We start from the raw sequence: 25,392 nt of genomic DNA, 5'->3' as shown, positions 1-25,392 counted from the left end.
TTTGCAACTATTAATACCATTTACAAGGTTGACATCTGAGAATTTTTAGTGCCATCTCAGTCTCAGGATGGTAGGGGAATTTGCTTTAAATACATCCATGTCTGAAGGAAGAAGACAGTGACCAAAATCTCTTCTCTCAGTGGGATAATGAATCTATCCAGATCAGCACTATCCAAATAAAACTATTTGTAGTGATAGAATGTTCTATATCTATGCTCTCGAATACAGTAGCCACTAGGCACAGGAAGTTATTGAGCACTAGAAAAGTGACCAATACAACTGAGGAACTGAGTTTTAATTTTCTTTTAATTCTATGAATTTACATTTAAACAGTCACATGCAGCTAATGGCTACTGTAGACAGCACGGGTCTGAGTGTATTCTTTCTTTTTTTTAAATTTTTTAATGTCTTTATTTTATTTAGAGAGAGAGAGAGAGAGACACAGACAGAGAGTGAGTAGAGGAAGGGCAGAGAGAGGGAGACACAGAATCTGAAGCAGGCTCCAGGCTCTGAGCTGTCAGCACAGAGCATGATGTGGGGCTAGAACACGCGGACTGTGAGATCATGACCTGAGCTGAAGTCGGCTGCTTAACCGACTGAGCCACCCAGGCGCCCCTGGAGTGTATTCTAAGGAAGGGGAAGTGCAGCAGGCTGTTGACTTAAGCTGGTGGAAAAAGAATATGTTAATTACGATAGACCTTGTTTAGAAACCCTTACTTCCTATTTAGTTTTTCTTATTTGAAACACACTGAGTTCTGAAACAGCCCAGAGGAGATCAGTATTTTGGAAGGGAGGTTTCTAAGCTGACCATGGGAAGAGTAAACTCCATCTGGAGGAGAAATAAGCATAAATGGTGTCTTAACAGCAGAACCAACCCCACTCCACAGCTCCTTATGGCCAAACTAGATAGGCCAGGTCACTGCAAAGAGAGCCTTTCAGCTCTTGCTAGCACTGGCTCTGCTCTAGTGGAGGCTCATTCTTCCCACAGTTGTGAACATCCAACCTGCAGGCACATTTGGGGGTCCACGGCTCAGAGATGGCCATGTCAGCCCTAATGAACATTAACACCCAACTCTGGTTCCTTCTTCTCATGTGAATTTTGGCTCAAGTGCTGGCATTCCCCTACTGGGGAGGTTTGCCTCTTTGCAGAGGTTGCTATTTCTGATCCAGTCAATGGAAACCCTGTAACAGGGCATCAGGAAAGCTTCTCCACTGTATACACCTTGTTGGGAATGCTTAGTCTGAGCTGACTCGACGCTAATGACTAATGAGAAATACGTTACATGAGATTATGGTTGGGGTTAACCAAGCTAGAGAAGGCCTAGGGCAGGGTAAATGGAGGTAGAAAAGAAGGAGGAAATTCTCATTTACATGAAAACATCCTGTTCCCGGTGTGCTGACTCTTTCCAGCTGCCAGCCTAAGCTGGAGAATTGGGTCAAAGCTCTTCCATCTTCTCTTCAACTCTATTCTTTGCTCAGTGGCTTCCCTTCCTTCTTCTGAGCTATGGCTCAAAAGTGAACATGGAATTTGTCCGAATGAGCTTAAGCCAAAGTTTTGGGGATGTCAGACCTTTACACCCTTTTTACACTCTAATTTTCATGGTTGGCTACACAGACAGTCCAAGGTAAGACCATTTGCAAAAAATTTATCAGTTGGATGTATGTATCCTGGAGGTGTTGCCCAAGGTGGTCCATTCCTCTTTCCTTTGTTAGAGATAAAAGCAATCCTCAAGTGCTCAGTGGAAAAACAAAACAAAACAAAAATCTTTTGGTCCATCTAGTGATGAAGACAATGAGACAATGAATCCATTTTTTTTTTCTTTTTCTTAAACAGCTAACAGTCAATGCCCTAAGGGGCGAGAAGGAAAGAGTTTCTATACTCATTCATGGAGCTTTCTTCTCTACTATCACCAGGAGCAGAGACACAAAAGGGTCAGCTTCATGAAATATACATGTTCTTTTAGTTCCCTTGGGGGTGAACTATGACTCAGGCATTCATCGTTCATCCACAGGGTAGACATTGTCAAATCGCCACAGTTGGCTGGCTTTTCCATCACACTGGCGCAAGTACAACTCTTTACTGTTTGCCTGCACCACAGCTTCCATGCACTTCCCAGAAAGAACGTGGACAATCATTCCATTCTGAAAAGAGTGAGAAAAAAAAAAAAGGAAAAAACAAGCCAGTTTGTTCCCTGTAATCAGTCCACAAAGAAGGGTATTTCCATGATTTGTGGCAATCATTAAAACATTACAGAGGTGGTGTGAACTTGGCTGGTAAGGAACTGTATTATGTTGTTTAGTGTAAAATATAATTTAGGTAGTCCTAAATATAAATACCATTTGAAACCTTGAGATCAGTAATTCAATTATCTTTACTGAGATTGTATAATTGTGCCATTTCTTAGAGAGTTGTTTAGTAACATGCCAGTGTATAGAGTGTTTTCAGTCTTTATACCATATTGGTGACATTCATTGTTATTGTGCTTGTACATTTCTGCTTTCAAAATGATTTAGTTTGACTCTGCCCATTGTGACCCCTGCAATTTAGTAGTGCTGCCACAAGGTTGCAGTAGAGAGTAAAAGTTCAAGGATTCATTAAGGGCCCCAAACAGCCATGTTTGGAACACTGTAGCTGTGCCTGCTCAAAATCCACCAGACTTACTATTGAATCCAGCCATCCCTTCGTCAACAAAAATTGATTTCTTTATGAAAAGTTAAACATTTTAACCAACAAAGCTGATAATGTCCATTTGTTTATTTATTTTTGAGATATAATTCACATACCATAATATTTACCCTTTTAAAGTATACAACTTGATGGTTTTTAGTATATTCACAGAGTATATGCAACCATCCCTATAGAAAGAAACCCACTATCATTAGCAATCACTTTCTGCCCCTCATTTCCAGTCACTGGAAATCACTAATTTGGTTTCTATATTTATGAATTTGTTTATTTTGGACATTTCCTAGAAAGGTAATCATATAATAGCCTTTTGTGATTGGTATCTTTCACTTTGTATGATATCTTCAAGGGTCATCCATGTTGTAGCATGTGATGGAATTTCCTTTCCTTTTAAGGCTGAATAGTGTTCCATGCTATATATATATACACATGCATATATACATATATACACATACATATATATACATATATACCACATTTTGTTTATCCATTCACTCATCATTGAATGCTTGAGTTGTTTCTACCACTTGGCTTATAAATAGTACTACTATGAACGGTACTTCATATCTTTTTATGACTGAATGATAATACTTTTTTAATGTTTATTTATTCTTGAGAGAGAATGAGAGCACGAGTTGGGTAGGGGGAGAGAGAAAAGGAGGCAGAGGACCCAAAGCAGGCTCTGCACTGACAAGCCCACTGATGTGGGCTTGAACTCACGAGCCATGAGATCATGACCTGAGCAGAAATCGGACACGTAATGAACTGAGCCACCCAGGTGCCCCATGATACTTTTTTAAAGTCTTAGTTCTTAATGCCTAAAACATACTGGGTATATCTTACGCACTAATCTTTTACTTATTATTTTAACATGCCCTTTCTAAGATGTATCTTATCCACAGGACTTGGTTAGAATGATCCAAGGCATCTTTGAGCATGTATGGGTCCCAAGTCTTAGGTTCACTTGTCACTGAGTAGAGAAGGAAGGGCCTTTCTTATTGCTCCTAAACCACACCACTGAGGTTGTTGACTGCTTCTGTCACAGGCTCCATGGTCTTCCTGGTGACCTGAGCTAATAAACTTCAAAAAGGGGCTGTCTCCTCTCTCTGCCATGATCATGGTCAGAGCTTTACAGAGACATGGCAAATGAGGACACTTTAAGATGCTGGCAGTCCAACTTTGCTACAATGTTGGCTTTACTTCCTCCAAGTCACTAAGTTCAACAATAGAGGCACTGGCCTGTATGGTATGACCTGACCTATATGGAAGGCCTTGGGCCACAGTCCCAGCTAGGAGCACTGCTGAGCCCTTCCTGAACAGATGACTTACCTCTTGGAAGTCCCAGTGCTGTTGATGGATAGCAGGCCCTTCCTCAGTGCAGTTCTGAAGAGTCACCTGCTCTTGCCTGACGTCAAGACACAGGTGCTGTGGGCTGCCAAAGCGGATCTCCTTCCTGCCGGAGTGCTTCAGGTGCTGGGACAGAGGGAATGCCTGTTAGCACAGCTAGGAGACCTTCTCCAAGGCTGGAGATAAAGGAAGGGGCTCTCACGATAGGGCTGAGGACAAGAGGCAATCTTTGGATTCTACTGGGGCCAGCCAACACCATAGCTCAGAGCCGAACCCACACATACGATGCCCGGCTAGACCCAGCCTCTGAAATCTGCATGTGCCGGCTGCTGTTGGAGTCGTGTTTCTACGCTGCAGCACTTTATGTCCGTGTCTCCAGTGTTTTTTCACTGCATCATAGTGAGATGCTATGATAAGTGCTGCATGAGTGCACTACTGGGAGGGTCAATGAGGAACACTTCTGAGGCCTAAGGGATCTTTCTGGAGAGATCTGACCTGACCTGTAACTAATGGTCTTTTGCATCTGCTGACTCTCACTCATGGTTACTTTTTCCTCCAGTGTTTTACGTGATTGGATGGTGCATATCTTTGCAGAGGGGCTTTACCTGTAGGAAGCCGGTGTGCACTGGCTGCAGAGGATGCTCGGACAAAACCGTTTTCTGTTTTCTCCTGCCAAGTGCAGTCTGAGTGAATTTTACATTGATTTTGTGGTTAGGAGATGGGGTTCACTTCGGTGATCTGTGCATTCACATGGGGCCTCATGCTTAGAAGGGGTGAGTGTCCTTAGTATACTTGGTTTGCTGTTTACTGTTACTATCTTGAATTTTTTTTGGGGAGAGAGAGTGGAGACACAAGTGAGAGAAAGGCAGGGCTTACCTGATGCGGGGCTTGAACCCACGAACTGTGGGATTATGACCTGAGCCAAAGTTAGATGCTTAACCAATTGAGCCACCCAGGTGCCCTATATTGAAAGTCTTTTTTTTTGTTTGTTTGTTTTTAATGTTGAGAGAGAGCGAGCGAGCAAGCAAGCAACAGAGAGGGAGAGAGACACAGAATCTGAAGCAGGCTCCAGGCCCTGAGCTGTCAGCGCAGAGCTCAACGTGGGGCTCCAACCCACAAACCGTGAGATCATGACCTGATCCCGGGTCGTATGCTCAACCCAAGTGCCCCAAGATGTCACACAGTCTTAAAATGCTTAATAATTGTTGAATTCTGGGACCCCCATTTTCACTTTGCACTGGGCCCCAAAATTAGGTTGCCAGTTTTGGGTGAGGATTCTCACATCACATGATTCATATAAATTTGAATCCTAAACCCATATTAGATCCAGGCTTGTGGTTAAATTTTTTTAAGAATAATTTTATCCTACACAAAACCCTGCAGAGAGAGACAAGCTTCCTTGTCATCTCCCTGTGGCAGTGGGTGGATTTTTCTAGTCAAACTTTTCACAGGCAGGTAACTCTCTGAAGGTCAAAGCTGGCTTTCTATGGCATCTCATTTCCAACTTCTCCTCTGTCACGGGTTGAAAGCAGGCTCTCCCTGCCTGCTTTGGCACGTAACTGAAGGCTTGCGGACCCTGAGGCAGGATAGCTTGCCCTACGCCCTGCAGCTCTATTTTCAGTTACCTCTGGATTTTTGGCCCCTGGAGACTTCCCTTTGTTACAAATTCACTTATTTATGCGTTTCTTGCTAATTTTTTTATATGGCACGTCCAGGTGCTTTTAGGAGAAGGACTTTCGGCTTATCCCATTCACAGTGTTGCTAGCTACAGAGGTCCTCGCTAGTCCCCTCCTCCCCACCAAGAATCAGAAAAATCCACAAAAGCTAACATTCTGTTTGCATGGACACTGCATTGTTCCCAGCTGCAGAGAAGGAAGCCAAGGCCTGGAGGGTTTCAGAAGCCTCTGCCAGCGCACAGCTAGAAAGTGGAGAGCATTACACTGCTTCCTCACTTAGCACTTAGGTCCCCGCCCTCCTCCCTGGGCCAGGTGTGAATGCCTTTTGCTGTGTTCTGGAACGCTGGTAAAGGGCAAGCGGAAAGAGGCCACACGGGTCCTGAGCACCTGCTTCCCCACAGGCCCTCCAGGTGCAGGCTTCCCCCTCCCCACCCCGCGGCCGCCCCCCCCTCCCACCCCAGAGCCTGCTTCGCCAAGCCTGGCCTCTCCAGTCCTCCAGTGGGGAGCTGGATTACAGACCCTCCCTTGCCCCCAGGCTCTCAGGGCCTCACCTGACATCTGATCAATATCTCCAGCGACTCCCACTTCATTGTTTGTTTTTAACAGAGTCTTTGGGATATGATACCTTAATGCAAAGGCCTCCATCAGGGATGAAAAGAGACTTGCGGGGCTTGCTAGGCTTTCTAGGTTCATCCAAGTTGTGAAAAGAAGTGCACCCACCGACCCTCAGCCAGCATCACTGAGGCTCCCCACCACCTTGTAAAGTTATTCTGTGGTGGGAAATTTGAAGAGAAGCTATATCCTAAGATACAGAGATCTTCCTGATAATCATGGGGGCTTCATGGATCCTGGAATGACCCTGCTGCATCTAGAGCCTTCTCCTGACTCAATTTACCTCCTTCTTGCTCCAAATCCAGCCCTCTTTCTCTGCTTCTCACACACACACACACACACACACACACACACACACACGCATATGCAGACACCCACACAGACACATGCACAGAGACACACACATACCGACACACACATATACTAGGCCCCCGTTGTGCTGTAAAGATCCCTCTCTGTGAACTCTGGCTCCCATAGAGCTCCATTAAATCCCATTTAATCCCATTAAAGCCACACAACACATGGTGTGGGAGGACTTGGAATCAGAGGACTGAGACAAAACTGTAACCATAGTCGTAGGTTTGAGGGACCCGTGGTGTGAGTGGGGAACGCACTCTGGGGTCCCCTTTCCTCCTCAGTGCTTCTGGGCCTAGAGTGCCCACCTGGGTGACCCATGACCCCATATCTGGCTCTAGCTGGTCCAGATGTTTCAAGTGGTGCCCTGAGAGAAATGTGTGTCAATTTCTTTGACCTCCGATTATAGATTTTTAATTTAAATAGGGAGATTTTCCATAAACTCTGGATTCCCAATGTCTTTTAAATTTCAGGGCTAATCTCATAATATTGGACCCACTTTGATACAAAAGAAAACGTGTTGAGGCTGGGGGATGGGCACAGTTGTCCTTTCCGATGGGCACGTGTTCGTCAGGCAGCCTCCACCCACCCAGCTCACTCTGTTCATCCCCGGCTGACCCTGGGGATATCCGAGTTTGCAACTGTGGGGCCAGTCACCCTCTGAGCCTCAGTTTCCTCATCTGTTAGATGAAAGCATTGGCTGGATAGTCTCCATTTGCTTCAGGCTCAGAGGCTTGTATTCTCTGATGATGGCCCATGTCTATGATTGTGCCTGGGGGCAGTGTGGGCAGAGCCAGGATGGGTGGTGGGTGACACGGGGCCACCGAAAGGAGGTACGCCAAAGGGAAGTGAGGCGCATCCCAGGAAAACCGTTCTTCGGCCTTCCCTGGCTGAGCCCCTGAGAACGCTGACCACCCACCTGTTGCTGCCGGCTGTCACTGCAGGGAGCTAGCATCATGGCACAGCCCAGGAGGTCCCCTTCTGCCTGGCAGTCGACGCAGAAGCCAAGTCCGGTGTTGTGGAGCTGCAAGTGGACATCCATACAGAAGTGAACCCCCCCTCCACTTTTGTAAAGAGACCCCTGCCAGGTGCTAGTCCTCTCCTCCTCTTCTTGAGTGTGGCCCAACGTTCCATGGAAATAAGCAAGGTCAAGCTAAAGCCTCCAATCCCGATGAACAGGAGACAGGCCACACCTGTCATGATGAAGGGACCTGAAGCAGGTTTGAGGGCAGCCCAGTCGCCTCCCTCAGGGTAAGCATGGAAGCTTCTGAGGTCCCCCTGACTGTGTGGCCAAGGTCACGGACAAATATCTGAATGCGCAGGTTCTGTCTTAGGAGGCTGCCCACCACTCCCCTTCCTCATCTTCCCGGGGGCGTGCCTTGCCTTTCCAGAGAACCTGGGCCTGCACTCAGATGGGTACAGCGCAGGGTAGACGTTGGCCAGGAACCAGTGGAACATCCGGCATCCCAGCCTCCTCTGCAGCTGCAGGCGTTCTGTGCAGTCCGGCTTCTCAGCCTGATGGAGGAGATAGACATGACGCTGAGATGGGGAAAGCCTGCCGCTCACCATGATTCACACGTGGGGGAGGGACAGAGGTGGCTGGGGAGAAGCTGAAGGATTGGGACAGCGTGAGGGAACCTAGGCCACGGTCCCCTAGGGCCATACCCAGTGGGGAGGGTCGTGGGTTGGGGGAAGAGGTTTAGAAGGGACAGAGTAGATGGGTCCTCCCTACAGAAAGCTGTAGAACCAGCAGTGTGGTTGTGAGGTCACTCCCTCCCCAGAGTCCTTCACATCTTCAGTCTTCAAAGACCATTATACCTGTGCCTTAAGAACTTTCCTGTGGAAGCCAGCAAAATGGTGGGGCTTTGCACCTAGGCTGGCGTGGTGCAGCGCCATAATGAGCCATATGGAGGGAGGAATTGACCCAAAGGCAACTGAGATGAAATAAGCTAGGAAACTGTGGGGCAGGATGGGAACAAGGCAAGTTTACTTTTCTTCCCCTCAAAGTGCCAAATTTCCTCCATTAATGAATCAGTCCTTTGGGCTACACTATTCCCTTTCCTTGAGATTCTCCCTTATAATACAATTGTCCTGGGATGGATATCAGATAAGTCCTTAACACTTTAGTATAAATTTATATATTTGACTATATTGATAAGATACAAGGAAACCTACCATTTAGTATTAAATCCTGGGTATTTGAGGGAAGACAGAGGTGCTAAGGAGAGATAGGAAAGACCAAACATAAAAACAAAAGCAAAAAAGAGAGAGAGAGAGAGATCATATTTCCTGGGGTGAGGAGAGGAAAGGAGAGGGGGCTGGAACAAGAAGTCCATGTCAGAGTTCCAGCTTGATGGCCTTTAGTTGGACAACAAGACACTGGGCTAACAGGCTGAATGGAGTGATTCTGCTTTTTCCATCTTTAACTCCTCAGATAGAAATGTTGGAGGAGTAAAGTCTGAACCTGCCATACTGAAATGCTCTCGGTATGCTTCCCAAACTGTGATCCCCTGTGCACCCGGCTCACAAATGCCCATGGAACTTGTCAAAATGCAGGTTCCTAGGCCCTATACCAGAGACTATGATTCAGTAGATTGAGCCAGCAACCCTGGAATCTGCATTTTGACCATTTCTCCTGGTGAACTTTATCCACAGGAAGTTTGGGAGCAGCTTCTCTAAGGTAGAGATGTTTTGTTTATTCAGCATACTTACCTACCATTAAACCAAAGAGATCTATTACTCCTTCCTCTTGTTGGACCCTTTTTCCCAACACGAGTCACCGAATCCACGAACACAAACAGAATTGGTCAGTGGGTTTATTCAGTTCGGCCAAACGGCCCCTCCCGAGGAACTGGAGGTCCTCAGAAGAGAGATAGCAGAAAGCCCCGCCGGCAAAAGCTCAGGGTTTATATAGGCCAGAGTAACCAACCACAATCTTAAGATGCCACGGGGCAGTGACTAGATGACTTTCACCTGTTAACCTGGCCTTTTCCAGGTGGGGTTGTTTAACAGAATCTTAAGAACCAGGTTTACTGAGTTACATTCCTAGGGTTACCAGAAGGGAAGTGGGCGAGTGGAAACAATGGCTGGCATTTTAGGGGCCAACACTCTAAGGAAATTAGTGTAAGTTTTTTTATAGTTTCTTGGCCTTCTTAGTGTTCATTTGAGACCTTGCCAGCCATTCTGTAGGGCTGGACTTTGTTTCCAAAACAGGAACATTCCTTCATGAATTTTCCATCACCTTCACCTTTCTCAGTGATGAAACAAACTGGAGAATGTACCCAGCCTTTTGTTTGACCTCAATGAAGGGGGATGTGCCGACAATGGACTTCCCCTTCTGTGCAACCAGCTTGAGAGGAAAACACAAGAGAATGTGAACTCCTCCAACAGTTGAAACCCTGACCTTGTCTTCTGGGTGCCTAGAATTTCTGTATCTCAGAATGCACTTGAGGGTTTTAGGAGTGGGGTAGGAAAAGAGATGGAAGAATAGAAAATGTAGAGCAAAATTAACTTTGAGCTACTTAAATGTAAAGTAAGTGCATAAAGTTAATGTCTCCACCTTCAAGGAGGCAGTGATATTATTAAAATCTTACCATCAATGTCAGCCATAGAATATTTCCAAAACATGAATTAATAGGAATGTTCCCCCAAAAAAAGCCAGAAGAAAAAGATCTTCTAATTTACCAGTAGGAGGTGCTATTGTCCTTGTGGAAGTCATCAGGTGACCAAAGGACCTGGAGATTTGTGGATTAGAGAAGGAGCACACGCAGCAGTGTGGGCGGGCTGGTGAGGGGCTTGTCGGGGTTGTCCCAAGACCTGTGTGGGTCATGGAAATCTTATCTTCGGAGCCCCCACTCCCAGCCTAGCAAACCATAATAGGAACCCACATCTCATGCTGAATAGCGTTTATGTGCTAATTCCGCAAGAACTGGGCCACGTGGCTGTTGAAGATGTATCATTTGTGGACATTTTTTTTTAAATTTTTTTAATGCTTTTTATTTATTTTTGAGAGACAGAGAGAGACAGCTGGAGCAGGGGAGGGTCAGAGAGAGAGGGAGATACAGAATCTGAAACAGGCTTCAGGCTCTGAGCTAGCTGTCAGCACAGAGCCCGACGCGGGGCTCAAACCCACGAACTGTGAGATCTGACCTGAGCCGAAGCAGGATGCTTAACCGACTGAGCCACCCAGGCGCCCCGTTTGTGGACATTTAATGAAATGTTTAAAATTTTAATTTTTTTGTGGCTTGTTTTGGATCTTTTATGTTTATTTTTATACTTCTGTTTGTTTCACATCTCGGATAATTCCACAGTTTGAGTGCTTTGCCCAGGATGAAAGGGCCTTCTGAGGCCTGTCACTGCTTAGTCCCTGTCTACTCTGTGCTCTGGCCCCGGGATACAGGATCTCAGCCCATAGATGTCATCCCACAGACATCGGGGCTCTAGGCCAAGATGCTCTGTAGAGATGCTTGGGACAGACAGGCAGCTCTGCCAAGTCGAAGAGCCCCCTTGAGAGGGACAATTTAAGGGAAGCACAAGCCAGAAGCTTTTATTTTCCCCTGCAGGCTGGAGGGAGAGACACTCCCGGGCCCAGCCTCCTGCTGGTGGCCCCGTGGCAGCCCAGAAGCCCCTGCCAGGATCTCTCCTTACCTTGCTCAAGGACAAGGCCTCTGGGCTGTGCCTGTAGAAGGTTTCTTTGAAGGAGCCCAGCCAGGTCTCGGCAATGCGAACCTTGTTCCGCAGAGCAGCCTCCTGATCAAGGGGGGACTGGGCTTCCTGATTTTGGTAGATGTGCCCCACCCGAGAGCAGGGAAGGATTTCAACAGAGCCACCGCAGAGCCAGGCCTGCCATAAGAAGAGAAAATAAATATCTGAACACAACTCCGAGGACATGGAGTCGGGGATCCTGACAAGGGCTGGGAAAATGCACAGGAAATCGTGAACACAAAATGGTGAAGAGAATAATAGTCCTCTGTGGAAAGCAGCAGCAAGGAGCCAGTAGGGAGAGTGCGACTGAGCAAAAGTTCTCGTGCCCTTACAACCCTTGCAGCTGCCCCCAGTTTCTCTGGGATTAGATTGCTAATTGTACCAATGACTTTCATGCTTCTTGAGTTAGAATGCTGATTGTGCTTCAAGCTTTGGCAATCTTCCGGGACTGTTTACACCTGTGGCTGTCTGTATAAACCTACTTGCTTGTGACGAATAAAGCCGCAATATGGGCCCTGCTCATGTTGCTCCTTCCTTCCCCATCCTTTGACTCTCTCTTCTTTTCCTCATTCCCTTATCCTCACGTCCTTGCTTCTGTGTGCCCTTGCGCGTACGCGCAAAACAGTCCTCAGGGTGCCGCAGAGTTTCCAGATCTGGGAGTTCTGAAAAGGGGCGTGGCAGTGTGGGAAGAATGGGGGCAGTTGTCCCAGGACAGAACCAGTGGAGTAAGGGAGCCACTTCCATGCAATACCACAATGGACCCTTCCCCAAAAGCACTTGGACATTCATCACCTTTAGAGATACAGCTATGTGGATTGGCACCCTTGTTCCCCAAAGCTGCTTCCTCAGGGAAGAAGGGGTCCCTGGTGGTCAGAGAATTTCTAAAAGCTTGTGAAGTCTTATGTGGAGAGCAAAGCAAGGTTTCCCTAAACGTAGTCAGTTTCTTCTTCATTAGGAAGGTTTTCATTATTCTCCACTAACTCTCACCTATTCCCAAATGCCTGGAATTCATTTGAAAGGAAGTCTTTTATTGATACCTGGGGATAAAGAGGAAAGTGAAAACATTTCTAGTAAAAGGTGGCATGTGAACTGAAACACACCAAAGATGGAGTTCCCAAACTGTGTGCCAAGGTACCCCTGGGGTGCCCCAGCAATCTCAAAGGGCCATGCAGGGTATTTTAAATGCTTGAGAGAAACATAGTGACATCTATTGGGTCACTATCTATTGTAGTTCTGTGAACTACAAGCTTGGGATAATTCATGGTTTCAACATCAGATGGCTGCCATTTTCGATAATGTACATCTTTATTGGGTTGGGTTTTCAGTGGCTGCTGTGGTAAAAGAGCAAGTCTCATATTCAAATCGACACGGAACGAGAAGTGAAGGTGGTGGTGTCTGATCTGACTCCAAGGTCTGAGAAGTTGTGTGGTGCCCAACACTAAGTTTAGGCACTAAAATTTTAGGACAAATATTTATTTTGAGGGACTATAATAGTTCCCCCTTTATCCACGGAGGATATGTTTCAAGACCGCCAGCAGATAACTGAAATCATGGATTGTTCTGGACCCTATATATACTATGTTTTTTTCTTATACATATATACATACCCACGATCAAGTTTAATTTATAAATTAAGCACAGTAAAAATTAACAATGAACAATAACATAGAGCACTATAATGATATACTGTAATGAAAGTTATGTGAATGTGGTTTCTCTCTCTCTCGAAACATTTTCTTAGATTGGACTCACTCTTCTTGTGGTGATGGGAGATGACAAAATGCCTACGTGATGAGACAGAGTGAGGGGAATGACAAGGCGCTGTGACCTAGTGTAGGCTACTACCTACCACCTAAGAAGAAGGATCATCTTCTTCAGAACCAACGTTGACCAAGGGCCACCAAAACCATGGACAAGGCAGGACCAATGTACTCAAGGCATGGAACTGCTTGGCATTTGTTTTGGCCTATGGGTGCTGTGAATAATGGTGAGATGCTAAGGGTTCTTGGACAAAGAATGTATGCGAACTCCTTTGCCACAGTATGGGGGGCTGATACCATGCTTTTCTTATGCACAGGTTGGATAGCTGGTGTCAAGAGGGATGCTGGGGGCACAATCAAAGTAGGGCATGAGAGACACGGGAAGGGAAAGAGGCACATGACATGTCATGAGTGTATACATGGCCTGCGGCCTTACCCCTGACCAAGACATTTCTAATGGCTGTGTCTAAGCTGGGACCTCACACACTGCTCCACGGAACCCACTGGACTCCTCCCTTGGTCCGGGACATACCTTGAGAGACAGTTCGAGGTTTTCGCCACCCCGCAGTGACATGAGAGGGTCATATGCTCCAGTGTTTTGGAAGTAGTGTCTGTCCATGGCCACAACACCGCTGGGCACCACAGGGCTCCTAGGCAGACAGAAGACAGGAGCAGACTGCAGTTCAGACCCTCAAGTATATCAGGAGGTCTTACCACGTGGGAGGTCCAGTGGCCAAGGGGGTGGACTCTGGGCCCAGACAGACCTCAACGCTTTTAATTGCAAGATTGGAGTCAAGCAACCAGGTCAAAAATCCCAGTATTCTTTCTTTTTAAGGTTCATTTATTTTTGACAGAGAGTGTATGAGCAGGGGAGGTGCAGAGAGAGGGGGAGAGAAGATCTGAAGCACGTTCTGTGCTGATAGCAGCAAGCCCAATGCGGGGCTCAAACTCACAAGCCATGAGATCATGACCTGAGCTGAAATTGGATGCTCAAAGGACTTAGCCACCCGGGTGCCCCTCAAAATTCCCAGTATTGTATGAGAAGAGAACAATGGTTGCCTGGGTCCTTTTAACCCCATCCTCAGGTGCAGGTCCTAAAGGGAAGGCCATCAGGCCTCATCTGAGGCTCTCCTACCCTCTGGTTTGAATGCCTCTGGAGAGACCCCTGGGAAGGCCTTGGTTAACATAATACACCCCAAGGCAGGTAACACGAGGCCTGGACAAGGGGAAATAGGCTTTTTCTCCCAACATTCTGATTTGAGACTTGGGCAGATTCCGCAGGGAGGGTGGAAGCCGCTGGGGACCCAGTGTGCCAACCCCCCACCAGAAGGCCAGTGGAGTACATCTTGGAGAACAGTGATGGGGGACAGCTTGAGCCCGAGGTGGGGGCCCTCCCTCCCCACCAATGCTGCCCCCACAGTAGCCTGGAGCTCAACATCAACTTCAGGGGGACAGGGAGAGGGGTACGTGCCTAGGTGATAGACTTAAATATGATATCACTAAGTTGTTACTGAATTTGGCTAACTTGCATGGAAGTTTTCTGCTCTTAGGTGGAGAGGTTAAGATGGAAATTACCTAAGTCCCGTTATTAAAAAGTAAAGACAATTTTTTTTACATATCTAAGTTTGTGGCTTATCAAACTTCTGTTAAAGTCATATTTCGTTGGGCGGACCCTTGCAAGGCCTTCATTCCATATCCCTATACTAGACACTCAGATGCCACCGAGGACTGGTTGGCGTGGGGCAATACATGATCGAAGTTGACCATGGCAGAGGGAGGTTGACTGTTCAGGGGTAAACACCACATGATCCCTTGTCCCACAGGCCCCTCTTACAATGTGACATTGACATTGCTTCCCCCTGAGAGGTAGGGTCTGTGTCTTCTTCCTTCCCATGCACCTGGGTGGGCCTGTGGTTATGTTGGAAGTGACCCTAGGGGATTTCTGAGACTTGGTTATAGAATGGGGACAGATACTCTAAAACATTATACTGACTGAAAGAAGCCAGACACAAAATCATATCATATGATTCCATTTATATGAAACATCAAAATAGATCAATCCATAGAGACAGACAGTGGATGGATGGTTGCCAGGCACTGATGGAAAGAAGACGGTGGGAAACACCACTTAATAATAGGCATGGGATTTTACTTTAGAGCGATGCACATGTTTTGGAACTAGATACAGGTGGTAGGTGCCAACATTGTGACTGTGCTGCTTGCTATTGGACTATTCATTTTTAAATGGCTCAGTTGTGTTATGTGAAATTCACTGCAATAAATTGTTCTTTTAAAGGGGGAGAGGAATACAGCTAGTTTCACCTGGATGTCTTGAGTGAGAGTCTCAGTCTTGGAACACAGTGCCATGGTGTGGCCAGCCCCCCGTGCAGTGACCTCAGAGGGAGAGGGCGGGTTAAATTTCCACTGGGGTCTCGGCTCAACCATCAGACAATCCGGAAGCTGCAGGAGGATTCCAGCCCCATAGCCCCTGGAGCTATTTCCTGCCATTCCAGTCAAGTGCCTAGTCCTGCTGAGGCTCCAGATACCGAGGAACAGAGACAGCCTGGTGCTTCCTTACGTAATTCATGACACACAGAATCTGTGAGCTTAAAAACTGTTGTTGTTTTGGGGCACCTGGGTGGTTCACTTGGTTAAGAGTCTGACTTCGGCTCTGGTCATGATCTTGTGGTCCATGTTTTTGAGCCCAGCATCGGGCTCTGAGCTGTCAACACAGCCTGCTTCTGATTCTGTGTCTCCTCTCTCTCTCTCTCTCTCAAAAATAAATAAACATTAAAATTTTTTTTAAAAAACTGTTTCTGTTTTATAGCGAACTTTCGGTGGTCTGTTCCACAACAGAAGACGTATCTAGAACATCTTCTTGAGTAGAATAATGGTCCAAAACCCAAACACATCCAAAAACCAAAGCAAGCAAGCAACTGTAAAATTTGATATATTTTGAGAGTTACGATGTCTTAGCATTCATCTAGCTGAATTCTTCCTTTTTAGCAAGAAAGTACCTGAGGTCAGGGAAAGTCCAGCGTTACCAGGGGAGGTAGAGTTAGCTCAGGATCCCAACTCGGACTCCCCGACTGCCCCACACGGAGGGATCCACTGAACCTCCCGGAAGAACTTAAGCTGGACTCCATTTACATAAGAAGGTAACACTAGTAACACCAAGTGTTGAGTGCTCGGCACTCTCTCCAAGCTTTTCATGCAGTAATTCTTTTAGTCTTCCCAACAGCCCTTTTCCCCTCAGTTCAATGATAAGGGAACACAGAGTAAGTAACTTGCTAGGAGACTGGTGGGGCCAGGATTCGATCCTGAGCAGTCTGGCCCCGAGTCCATCCGGAGGACAGCGGCGGGAAAGCAGGCTGTGTGACGGAGCTCACCTGATGGGGCTGACGGGGGACTGGAGGGCCTTCCTCTCTCGCTCCGGCAAAGGCTCCCAGTGGAAATCCAGCTTCCAGTCCAACACCCCACGCTGCAGGTCCTTGGAGGGGTAGTACTGCAAAGTCTTCCAGTCAATCACATCTATGACCGGAGACACCACCCGGCTCCTGGGAAGAATTGTGGAATCAAATAAGGGATACAGACCATTCACTTCCTGGGGGCTGGAAAGATGATCTGCGCTTGCGCCGCCCAGTACAGGAGCCAGCGGCCACATGTGGCTGTTGCCCACTTACACTGTGGTCTGTCTGAGTTGAGATGTGGTAGAGGTGTAAAATACACCTGGATTTAGAACACTTAGTATGAAAAAAAAGACGTAAAAATCTCAGTAATTTTTACACTGATTACGTGTCAAAATAATAACATTTTGGATATATTGGGTTTGCTAAATGTATTATTAAAATTAACTTCATGTTTCTTTTTGTTTTATAACATGACGATTAGAAATGTTTAAATTATATACACGACATGTTATATTTCTATTAGACAGCACTGTTCTAGAAAATATGCTTTTGCATAAGAAACTGGGGGCTCATTTCACTAAAGAGCATGCCTGCCTCTTTCTTTCTTGACAGACTTCTGTTGATAGCGCTGAAAGACAGCAGAAGGGGTTTGTAGGCTCAGCTCTGCCATTAATGGGCTGTGTGATCTTGAGACAGCCGCTGTACCTCTCTGGGCTTCAGTTTCCTCATTTGTAAAATGGGAGGTGGAACGACTTCCCACAAAAATCTTTCTCAGAAGTAACGTTCTAGGACTATGGCTATTGACTTGTTTGGGGGCCTTTTCCCTTCTGAAAAGTATAAACCTCTCTCCAGAAAAATAATCATATGCACATATCCAAAGAACTGTGCATAATTTCAGAGGGTTCATGGGCCCCTGCTCTAGGGACTGTTTCTTGTTCTTCCCAATATTATGTAACCTGCTGGGCTGGAGGAATCCGGATTGCCACGCCCCCTTAGGGTCCCAGGTGTCAGTGCATGTGGACGTGAGCACGTGGTGTCCACAAGCGAATGGAGTCCTGCGTCCAGGCTTATTTGCTTGTTCATTTACTGAGGCTGTTGGTGATTGCATTTTATCCTTTTTTGTGATTGTTGTTTGTTTTGTTTTGCTTGCACAGCCTGGGCTATGACCTCAGGGAGGGTGATGTGGGAAACTCGTAAAGGTCAGAAATTTTTTAAAAATATAATTTATTGTCAAGTTGGCTAACATACAGTGTATACAGTGTGCTCTTGGTTTGGGGGTATATTCTGTGATTCGTCACCTACATACGACTTTACACTTTAACTAAACAAGTAATCACTCAGGTTGCGTACCAGGAGCTGATCTCCACCTAGCCAATATCTCAGTCACATTTTTTTCTGTTTTTTTCACATTTTTCTCTCATGTCTGTTACTTTTTTTTTTTTTTTAATTTGAGAGAGATAGAGAGAGCATGAGTGGGGAGAGGAGCAGAGGGAGAAAGAGAAAATATTAAGCAGGCTCCACGTTCAGCGTGGAACTTGATGTGGGGCTTGGTCTCATAACATTGGGATCATGACCTGAGCCAAAATCAAGAGTCAGACATTCAACCGACTAAGCCACCCTGGTGCCCCCATGACGATTACTTCTAAAATCTATGCCATGATATAGATCAGTCCTGACCTGGGGGGTGGCCGGAAGGAGCCACTCTAAGAGAAGAGAGATTCCTGGCAGGAGAGATCCCAGCCATGCTCTGTTTACACTTCTATCGATGTCCATCTCTGTTCCTTCCATCTTGGAGACAGCCAGGACTAGGGTAGCCCAGGCTACATGGACAGGGCCAGGCTGGTCTTGGGACTCAATTACCTGTCCTCAAGTGACTGACCTTGGCATAAGAAGTCATGGGGTTTATATTTAAAGCAAGGATCCTTTACGGTTTTACTGTTCTTTTCACATTGTTGTCTCTGGAAGGTAAGGGAAACTTAATCCCTCCGAGTCTCCACTATTTCTGGCATCCTGAATTGACCTAAGAAACTGAGAAGCAAGATCAAGGAAGAAAGGAGGATACCCAACCGCCCCTCCCAAGTCCCCACTTGCTCCAGAGTGAACTGAGCAGATGGCATGGATTTGGCTACTGGCAAAGCATTTTGCGGAATTTCAGAGTCAAGAGCCAGGGAATCCTGGCTGTATCCTGAGAATCCCATCACATTTGTGCTATCTTAGTAATCAGTACGGGACAAGGAAGGAAACTGCATCCGAGCATCGTACAACTTGCTGGTCCTAGATCTCTGAGCTGTGTCCTTCCTGCCAAAGGTGGACATCACTTTTGACCGGAAAATGGGAACTCTAGAATTTATCAAGTTTCTCTTTTTGCTCTGTCTTTCTGGAATCTCAGAGTTGACACAAAACTCACTGCTAATAACTGTATCACCCCTAATATCCACCGCCACCTTTTCCTGTCTGAAATCTCCCTTTCCTTCTATTTCGACCAGACACTTATGTGATTAATCACGAACCTCTCTAAGTGCCTTTTAGATAGAGATGAAGAGAATGGCAGCTGCTTAGCCATGGCTGAATCGGGGAGGAACTGCAGTCTAGTGACTCAAAAATGGTGATTTAAAAAACCCCTATTTAGCTTTGGTTTTCATACCTACAGATGTGTCTGGTGTTCTTGGAAAACGCTTAAAGCAACATAGCAAAGCAGCCCTGTTTGACTTGGAAGGAGCTCAGAAGTGTCTGCTTACGCCATCATGCTCCCTTTCAAATCGGGTTTTAACTCGCAGGCGAGTACAAGGTTGATTCTCTCGTCAGCCTTTCTAAGCTCCAGGGGGTCAGGCAGTTGGGTTTCAAAAGACAAACAGAGGTAGGAGAGCTGTCAGCAGACACTGGTTGACTGCAATACGTGAGGTCAACAAATGACAGTTACCAAGGAGTAACTGGGGCTTCAACCTTGCCAACCAAACCTCGTTTATTTCTGAGCCCCAGTTTAGCTCATCCTTCTCCATTATTCCCGTGCTTCAATGTCCCTCTGGGTCTGTGACGTCTAAAGTCACTTTGGAAGTTCACCCACATTCTCCGTGTGTTGGGCGAAATTATCTTCTATTAAGAAACCCAAGGTTCTGAATTCTCTCTTCCCAGAGGTCCTGCTTCTCAAGTGTGACCCAGGGTTGGTGCTGGCTCTTTCAGAGTCTGTCCTGCTGAGGGGCGTGGAGTAGGATGAGGGCTGGAGAATTTCCCTGGGGAGTGAGACCAAAAGGAGGCTGCTCCCTTTGTGGGCTGGAGGCATCTGGGTCCCCTGTTGCTTCTCAGCGAGCGTGCTGGTGCGCACGCACACACACACACACACACACACACTTTTACACGGGATTCCTCAGACTGTTTTCCATCATTTAACCTCTTGCAGGGCAGAGTGGTTCTTGCTTCTCCCCACTGAGCAGGCTCAGCCGCAGCTGAGCACTAGGTGACCTTAAGAACTAGGTGTCTCTGGGGTACTTGGATGGCTCAATTGGTTAAGAGTCTGACTTCAGTGCAGGACATGATCTCATAGTTTGAGGGTTCGAGCCTCACGTCAGACTTTATGTGGAATGTTTCCTCAGAGCCTGGAGCCTGCTTCGGATTCTGTGTCTCCTTCTCTCTCTGCCCCTCCTCATTCATGCTGTCTCATTCTATCTCTTAAAAATAAATAAATGTAAAAAAGTTTTTTAAAAAAGAACTAGGTGTCTGTAAGACAGAAGATCAGACCAAATTTAAGTGGAAAACAGCTTAAAGGGCCTCTGGAGCCAGCATTGCCCCTCGAAGGGTGCTGTCTTTCAACATTTCACTAAGAACTGCCCCCTTCCCATTGGGAACCCTCACTTTTCTAGGGTCATGACTCTCACTCTGTGGCTTGGGTCCTAGAGCTGGCGGTTAGCACGCGGCAGTTGACAGTTACCCTTGATCTTCACCTTTGTTACTTTACATGGAAACCAACCACCAATCAGCATGTTTAAGACTGCTCTAAAAAAACTGCTCTTTGAGTACCTCTGTCTGGGGCAGCTATGAACAGCTATGTGGGCTGTGTGCTGCCCAAACGTAGAGACTGCCTCAAAAACTGACGTTGGAAATTCACATACTTCTTGCTAAAATTTCTGGCAGTTAGCATTAAAGTGTCTTGTTCTACAAAATGAATATACTATTAAACCTGTTCTTAGAAATGGGAGGAGGGATGAAGGGATTCCTTCTACCAATTCATACACGGTTGCCAGATGGCTCTCCTAGACCTGCTCTGTGCGCAGAAACAGAGACCCCGGGCTAGGGATCAGGCCTTGAACCCTCTGACCAGGTTGTTGAGGAAGTTATGACTCTTTGAAATAGTTGATTTGTGGCTTGTTGCACTGTTACTCATCATTCCGCTCCACCCTTTTAATGAAAGTTCTTAAAGACCTTTTCCTGCCCTCTGCACAGTGGGGCCTCGCTTGGTGACAGAATCCCTCTTGCCATGAACCTCAGCTGGGGGCCCTTTGCTCTCTGGAAGAGCAGCAGCTATTAGGAACTGTGCCCACTGGTGTCTGTGGCTTTGCTTTACCCGAGGTGAGCGGCCGCAGGAGGCCAGAGGACACACTTGAGCAAACTTGCTCTGGAGTGAAGCAATCCTTAAAAGGGGACCAGGCTGCAGATTTCAGAGAATCGCTGGGTGCAGTGGAGAGAGATGGGAAATCAGACCCAAGAGAGGCAGCTTTTCTTTCAGACCCTCACCTGCCAAGGCCTTCAAGCTGAACACTAGGTCCCAGAGAAAACAGGATGCGCAGGAAGCTGTGAATGAGGTGTGGGGTAATAAAAAGATGGTCAAATCACAGAAGAGAGGGGACATGATGAGGAAGCCAAGCCAGAATGGGTCCAAGACAAGAGGCCGCGCGTGTGTGTGTGTGTATGTGTGTGTGTGTGTGTGTGTGTGTGTGTGTGTGTGTGAGAGAGAGAGAGAGAGAGAGAGAGAAGGAGGGAGAAGGAGAGAAAAGGACAAGGGGAAGAAAGAAGTTTGATAAAAAGAAGAAGGAAAAGCCCAGGAAATTAAAATTTCATGGACCCACCTCTTAACTGTGTAAGGTTTCTCAGGGAGCCCCATTTCATTTATAGCTGAGGACACTGGGGTATTGCCAAGTCCTCCTCTCTCAGGCTAGAGTGAGAAATCTTCAGATCTGTGAAAATGGCACCAATTTGAGAAGCAGACATGAGGGGCTTGTTCTAATCAATGTTTTAACACATGTCTCACAACCAGGGTGGGGGTGGGTATGGCCAAATGTTACTCCCTGATCAGCTTCTCCAATTCTTCTTTTAAAAATAGCTTATTTATTTATTTTGAGAGAGAGAGAGAGAGCCCTCATGCAAGCAGGGGAGAAAGAGAGGGACCGAATTCCAAGGAGACTCCGCACTGTCAGCACAGAGCTGCATGTGGGGCTCAAACTCACAAACCATGAGATCATAAGCCAGAGTCAGACACTACCTGACTGAGCCATGCAGGCACCACTCTCCAATTCTTAAAATAATTCTGAGACAGCAAAGAGAGCAGTGGACCCAGAGTTAGAGCACCTGGCTCAGCTGCAGGGTCTGTTGCCTTTGCAGATCATTTCAGCCCGTGGAGCCCCAACATCCCTCCCTGTGAGACGGGATCAGAAGTCCTGGCCTGAGACATCTCACAGGGAGGCGAGTCAGTGAAGAATTATATGAAAACAACCTATTAGGGTTAGGTTATGCATACATGTGGCTTAATAATATATGAGCACGTCCCTAAATGTCTGCATAAAAAGGTGTAGAAAACAGCCCAGCTATCGAGTGTCTGTGTGACCCTGAGGGGTCTCCTTGCCCTCTGGAAACTCCATTTTTTCCTGCAATGCAATCATGAGGTAGGGCTAGCTGATCTTACAGGTCCCCCTGAAAGCCGTCTGTCTGTGATACAGGGACAGGAATTAGACGGGGAATAGGCAGGACCAACGTTAGGTCCTGCTCCGAAGATACACAGTCATTGTGATTTTAAGAGCAGAGTCCAAGGTGGCAGAATTGTAGAGTTCATGTATTCACTTGTCTTGGTGCTGCTGCTGGATTTATTATGCATGTTTCCTTTCCTTTTGAGATAATAGCCAGGAATGGGCAGTAATCTGTGTCATGGTCCTGCAAAATTAATCCTTCTTGATTTCACTTGAGCTCTGATTATTCTTTATTAAAAAAGAATTGCTGAGATAGTAACAATTTGCATTGTGTTGCTTGAAACCTCCTCCATCTAATGGAATATGCTAATTCCTCTACCTTGTGGCCCAGTAATGTCTTTTCTTATAGGTGGTCGTCCCCAACTTCAAAGGAGACCTTGAACATTCACCGTGGGAAGGAGTGCAAGAATGGAAGTTATAAGGCTTGGTTCTGGCATCGGCCCTATCTGGTGGGCATTGTCTGAAGCAATCATTTGTTGAACCCCTACTGTGTGATAGGCCTCTGGAAACCCCAAGGGCTGGTCCAAGGGCGAGCCACCAGGTGTTGCTTTTCCTTAGTGGGATATTCAGGTTGAAGACAATGGTTGACAAGACATGTTTAGAAACTGTATAAGGAGCGCAGGAAGTAGGGGAGTAAATGACAGTAAGATGGGAAAGAAGAATGGAAAAGTGGTCAAAGAAGAAATGTTAAATGTTTGGCTAATGTGATGGTCTCTGACCTCACATTCCTAAGGCCTTGCTTAGAACATTAGAGACCCCTCCCTCATCCAGAAAATCAGTGCTGGTTCTTGATGGAAATTTAGCAATCACAGAGTCTAATGCTTTCTTTTTAGGGGTAAGTACCTAAAAGCAAAATATAAAGACTTTTTCACAGGCTATGTTACAATTTTGGTTAAAATTGTCACTTTTCACCAAAGAGAGTGATAATCGCGGCAGGATGTTACCCTATCCAGGAGTATTTGCAACTTAATAGAAGCTGCTCCAGGCCCCAGTTTTTGGTCTCGAAAACAAGGCAGATGGACTGGAGGACCTCTACCTTCCCTATCAACATTACCTCCCTGTGCTTTTGAAAAGGCTCAAACTCAAACATAGGGGAAAAAAACCCAAAGACACATGTTGCTCTCTAATAGCAGAGGAGACTCGGGGACTTTTTCAGTGGTGGGTAGATGTTCTGTGAGTGGCTGAGGCTGTAGATAATTTCTCCCAGTCCCACCTCTTGCTCCCCAGACCTCAGGGGTGAAGTTACCTGTCACCAGCTATTCTGCTGAGGAGGGGCTCCAGCCAGCCCGGGTGGCACTCACAGTGGGAATCCATGAAGACCAACACATCCCCGGTGGCCCTGGTGGCCCCCAGCATCCGAGCCCTGATGGCACCCAGCCTCTTGTTGCTCCTGAGTAACTTCACCCCCTCCAGCTTGGCCACGTATTCGCTGAGAGAAGACTTGAGTTGTCCTGGAATCAACAGAGTCAAGGTCAGTGGGGTCACAGATGCCATAGCCAGTGAAATTGTGGTGGCCGTCACTAGGATCACTATGAGCAATTCTCTTGAGAGCTGGGGTGAGCACAAGGTCCTGAGACTCAGATACATTCCGCTGGGGCTGTCGCTAAGATGTAAGTTGCTTAGTTAGTTTCGGGTGGGTGGGTATTCTCTCCAGTAGAAAACACCAGAGATGGTGTCATAAAGCCAGGAGAGGAGAGGAATGGCTTACTTTCTCTAAATGCAGCAGTGAGGTTATGCAGATACTGTTGGACACCCTACGCAGATGCTCTAGGGTCCCTTTTCCTGGTTTGGTTTGGTTTGCATGTATGCAAAGGCTCTAGGTTTGCTGCTAACTGTAGTCTGCATCCTTCTCTGGAGATATGCCCTTGGGTATGGTCCTGCCTCTCCTGTGAGTGCCAGAGAGTAATGCAGAACGCCACCCTTGGCCCCAGGTGCCCAGGATCAATGACCAACCAGTGCAGGGTTACCAAAACTCACTCCTGTGCCCCAAGGCAGGACGGATTTGGAGGTGCAGTTTGCACTGCAGAGCTCTCCGCAGGATCAGGCCATGGCTGGAGTTCATCTGAAACCTCCTCTTGGTTCAGCTCCTTCCTCTGCCTCTCCTACTTCCTCCACTCTCCTACAGAGTTCCCCTGAGTGTGCACTCAACCCGAATCACGAGCACATGAATCTCATCTCAGGCTCCGCTTCTAAGAAATCTGACCTAACACAGTGGTTCAACATAGAGGGTCCATTAAATGTGGCTGCTGGTGAGTCGTTGGTGGTGCTGGCCAAAGTGGTCTCATTGTAATGATAGGGGTGGATGAGGCACACAGTGGGTCAAAGAGAAAGTGAGACATGAAAAATTGAGCCAAGGATCTAGACCTTCTTTGAGGGAACAATGATTCTATAGGGGATAAAGAATGAGAGAGACTTCTTACGTGTTTCATTTAAGATAAGAAAAGCTGTGTGTGTGTGTGTGTGTGTGTGTGTGTGTGTGTGTGTACACCAAGATGAACAAGCCAGTGGAGACCGAAGGAATAATGTATTCAGACAGAAGTAGTGTCCTCCATGAAGTCTTGGAAATGGGGTGCCCCTAATCACTGAACTAAGACTTTCTCAAGGGCAGGGATGGTACCTCATCTGTTTCCACTGCTCTGAGCCCTAGCACAGGGCTGGCCCTTGGTAGGCATTCCATGTGTGTCTGTTGAACAGAACTAAGCCAAGAGCAAGAATTCCCCCAGTTCCCCAGCCCAGAGGTGGTCTTGACGGGGATGCACACAGCCCTGCTGCTTTGGTAGTTGGGTCTCCATTGAGCTAGGGGAGGCTCAGGCAGCCTTACTTGGAGGCCCCACTTTTTAAACAGCACATGACTCCCCAGGCAGACTTTTCTGCAGAGGAAACTGTCCT

General features: G+C 46.8%; 1 protein-coding gene across 1 annotated transcript in view; it reads right to left on the bottom strand.

The window, feature by feature from the left end:
* Nucleotides 1-545: 545 nt before the first annotated feature.
* GALNT15 (polypeptide N-acetylgalactosaminyltransferase 15) overlaps nt 546-25,392 on the bottom strand; it is a 47,497-nt gene continuing 22,650 nt past the window's right edge. The window contains exons 3-10 of the mRNA XM_029940834.1: nt 23,750-23,954; nt 16,529-16,696; nt 13,672-13,789; nt 11,323-11,517; nt 8,059-8,190; nt 7,595-7,699; nt 4,016-4,159; nt 546-2,142 (exon numbers count right to left, since the gene is read on the bottom strand). Coding sequence (XP_029796694.1) covers nt 1,996-2,142; nt 4,016-4,159; nt 7,595-7,699; nt 8,059-8,190; nt 11,323-11,517; nt 13,672-13,789; nt 16,529-16,696; nt 23,750-23,954 — 1,214 coding nt within the window. The 3' untranslated portion in view covers nt 546-1,995. The remainder of the gene's footprint in view (nt 2,143-4,015; nt 4,160-7,594; nt 7,700-8,058; nt 8,191-11,322; nt 11,518-13,671; nt 13,790-16,528; nt 16,697-23,749; nt 23,955-25,392) is intronic.

The sequence above is a fragment of the Suricata suricatta genome, chromosome 5, assembly GCF_006229205.1.
Source record: "Suricata suricatta isolate VVHF042 chromosome 5, meerkat_22Aug2017_6uvM2_HiC, whole genome shotgun sequence".
In the NCBI taxonomy this organism is placed as follows: domain Eukaryota; kingdom Metazoa; phylum Chordata; class Mammalia; order Carnivora; family Herpestidae; genus Suricata; species Suricata suricatta.
The sequence above is the reverse complement of the archived record's forward strand: the minus strand, read 5'-3'. Positions and strand labels throughout refer to the sequence as shown.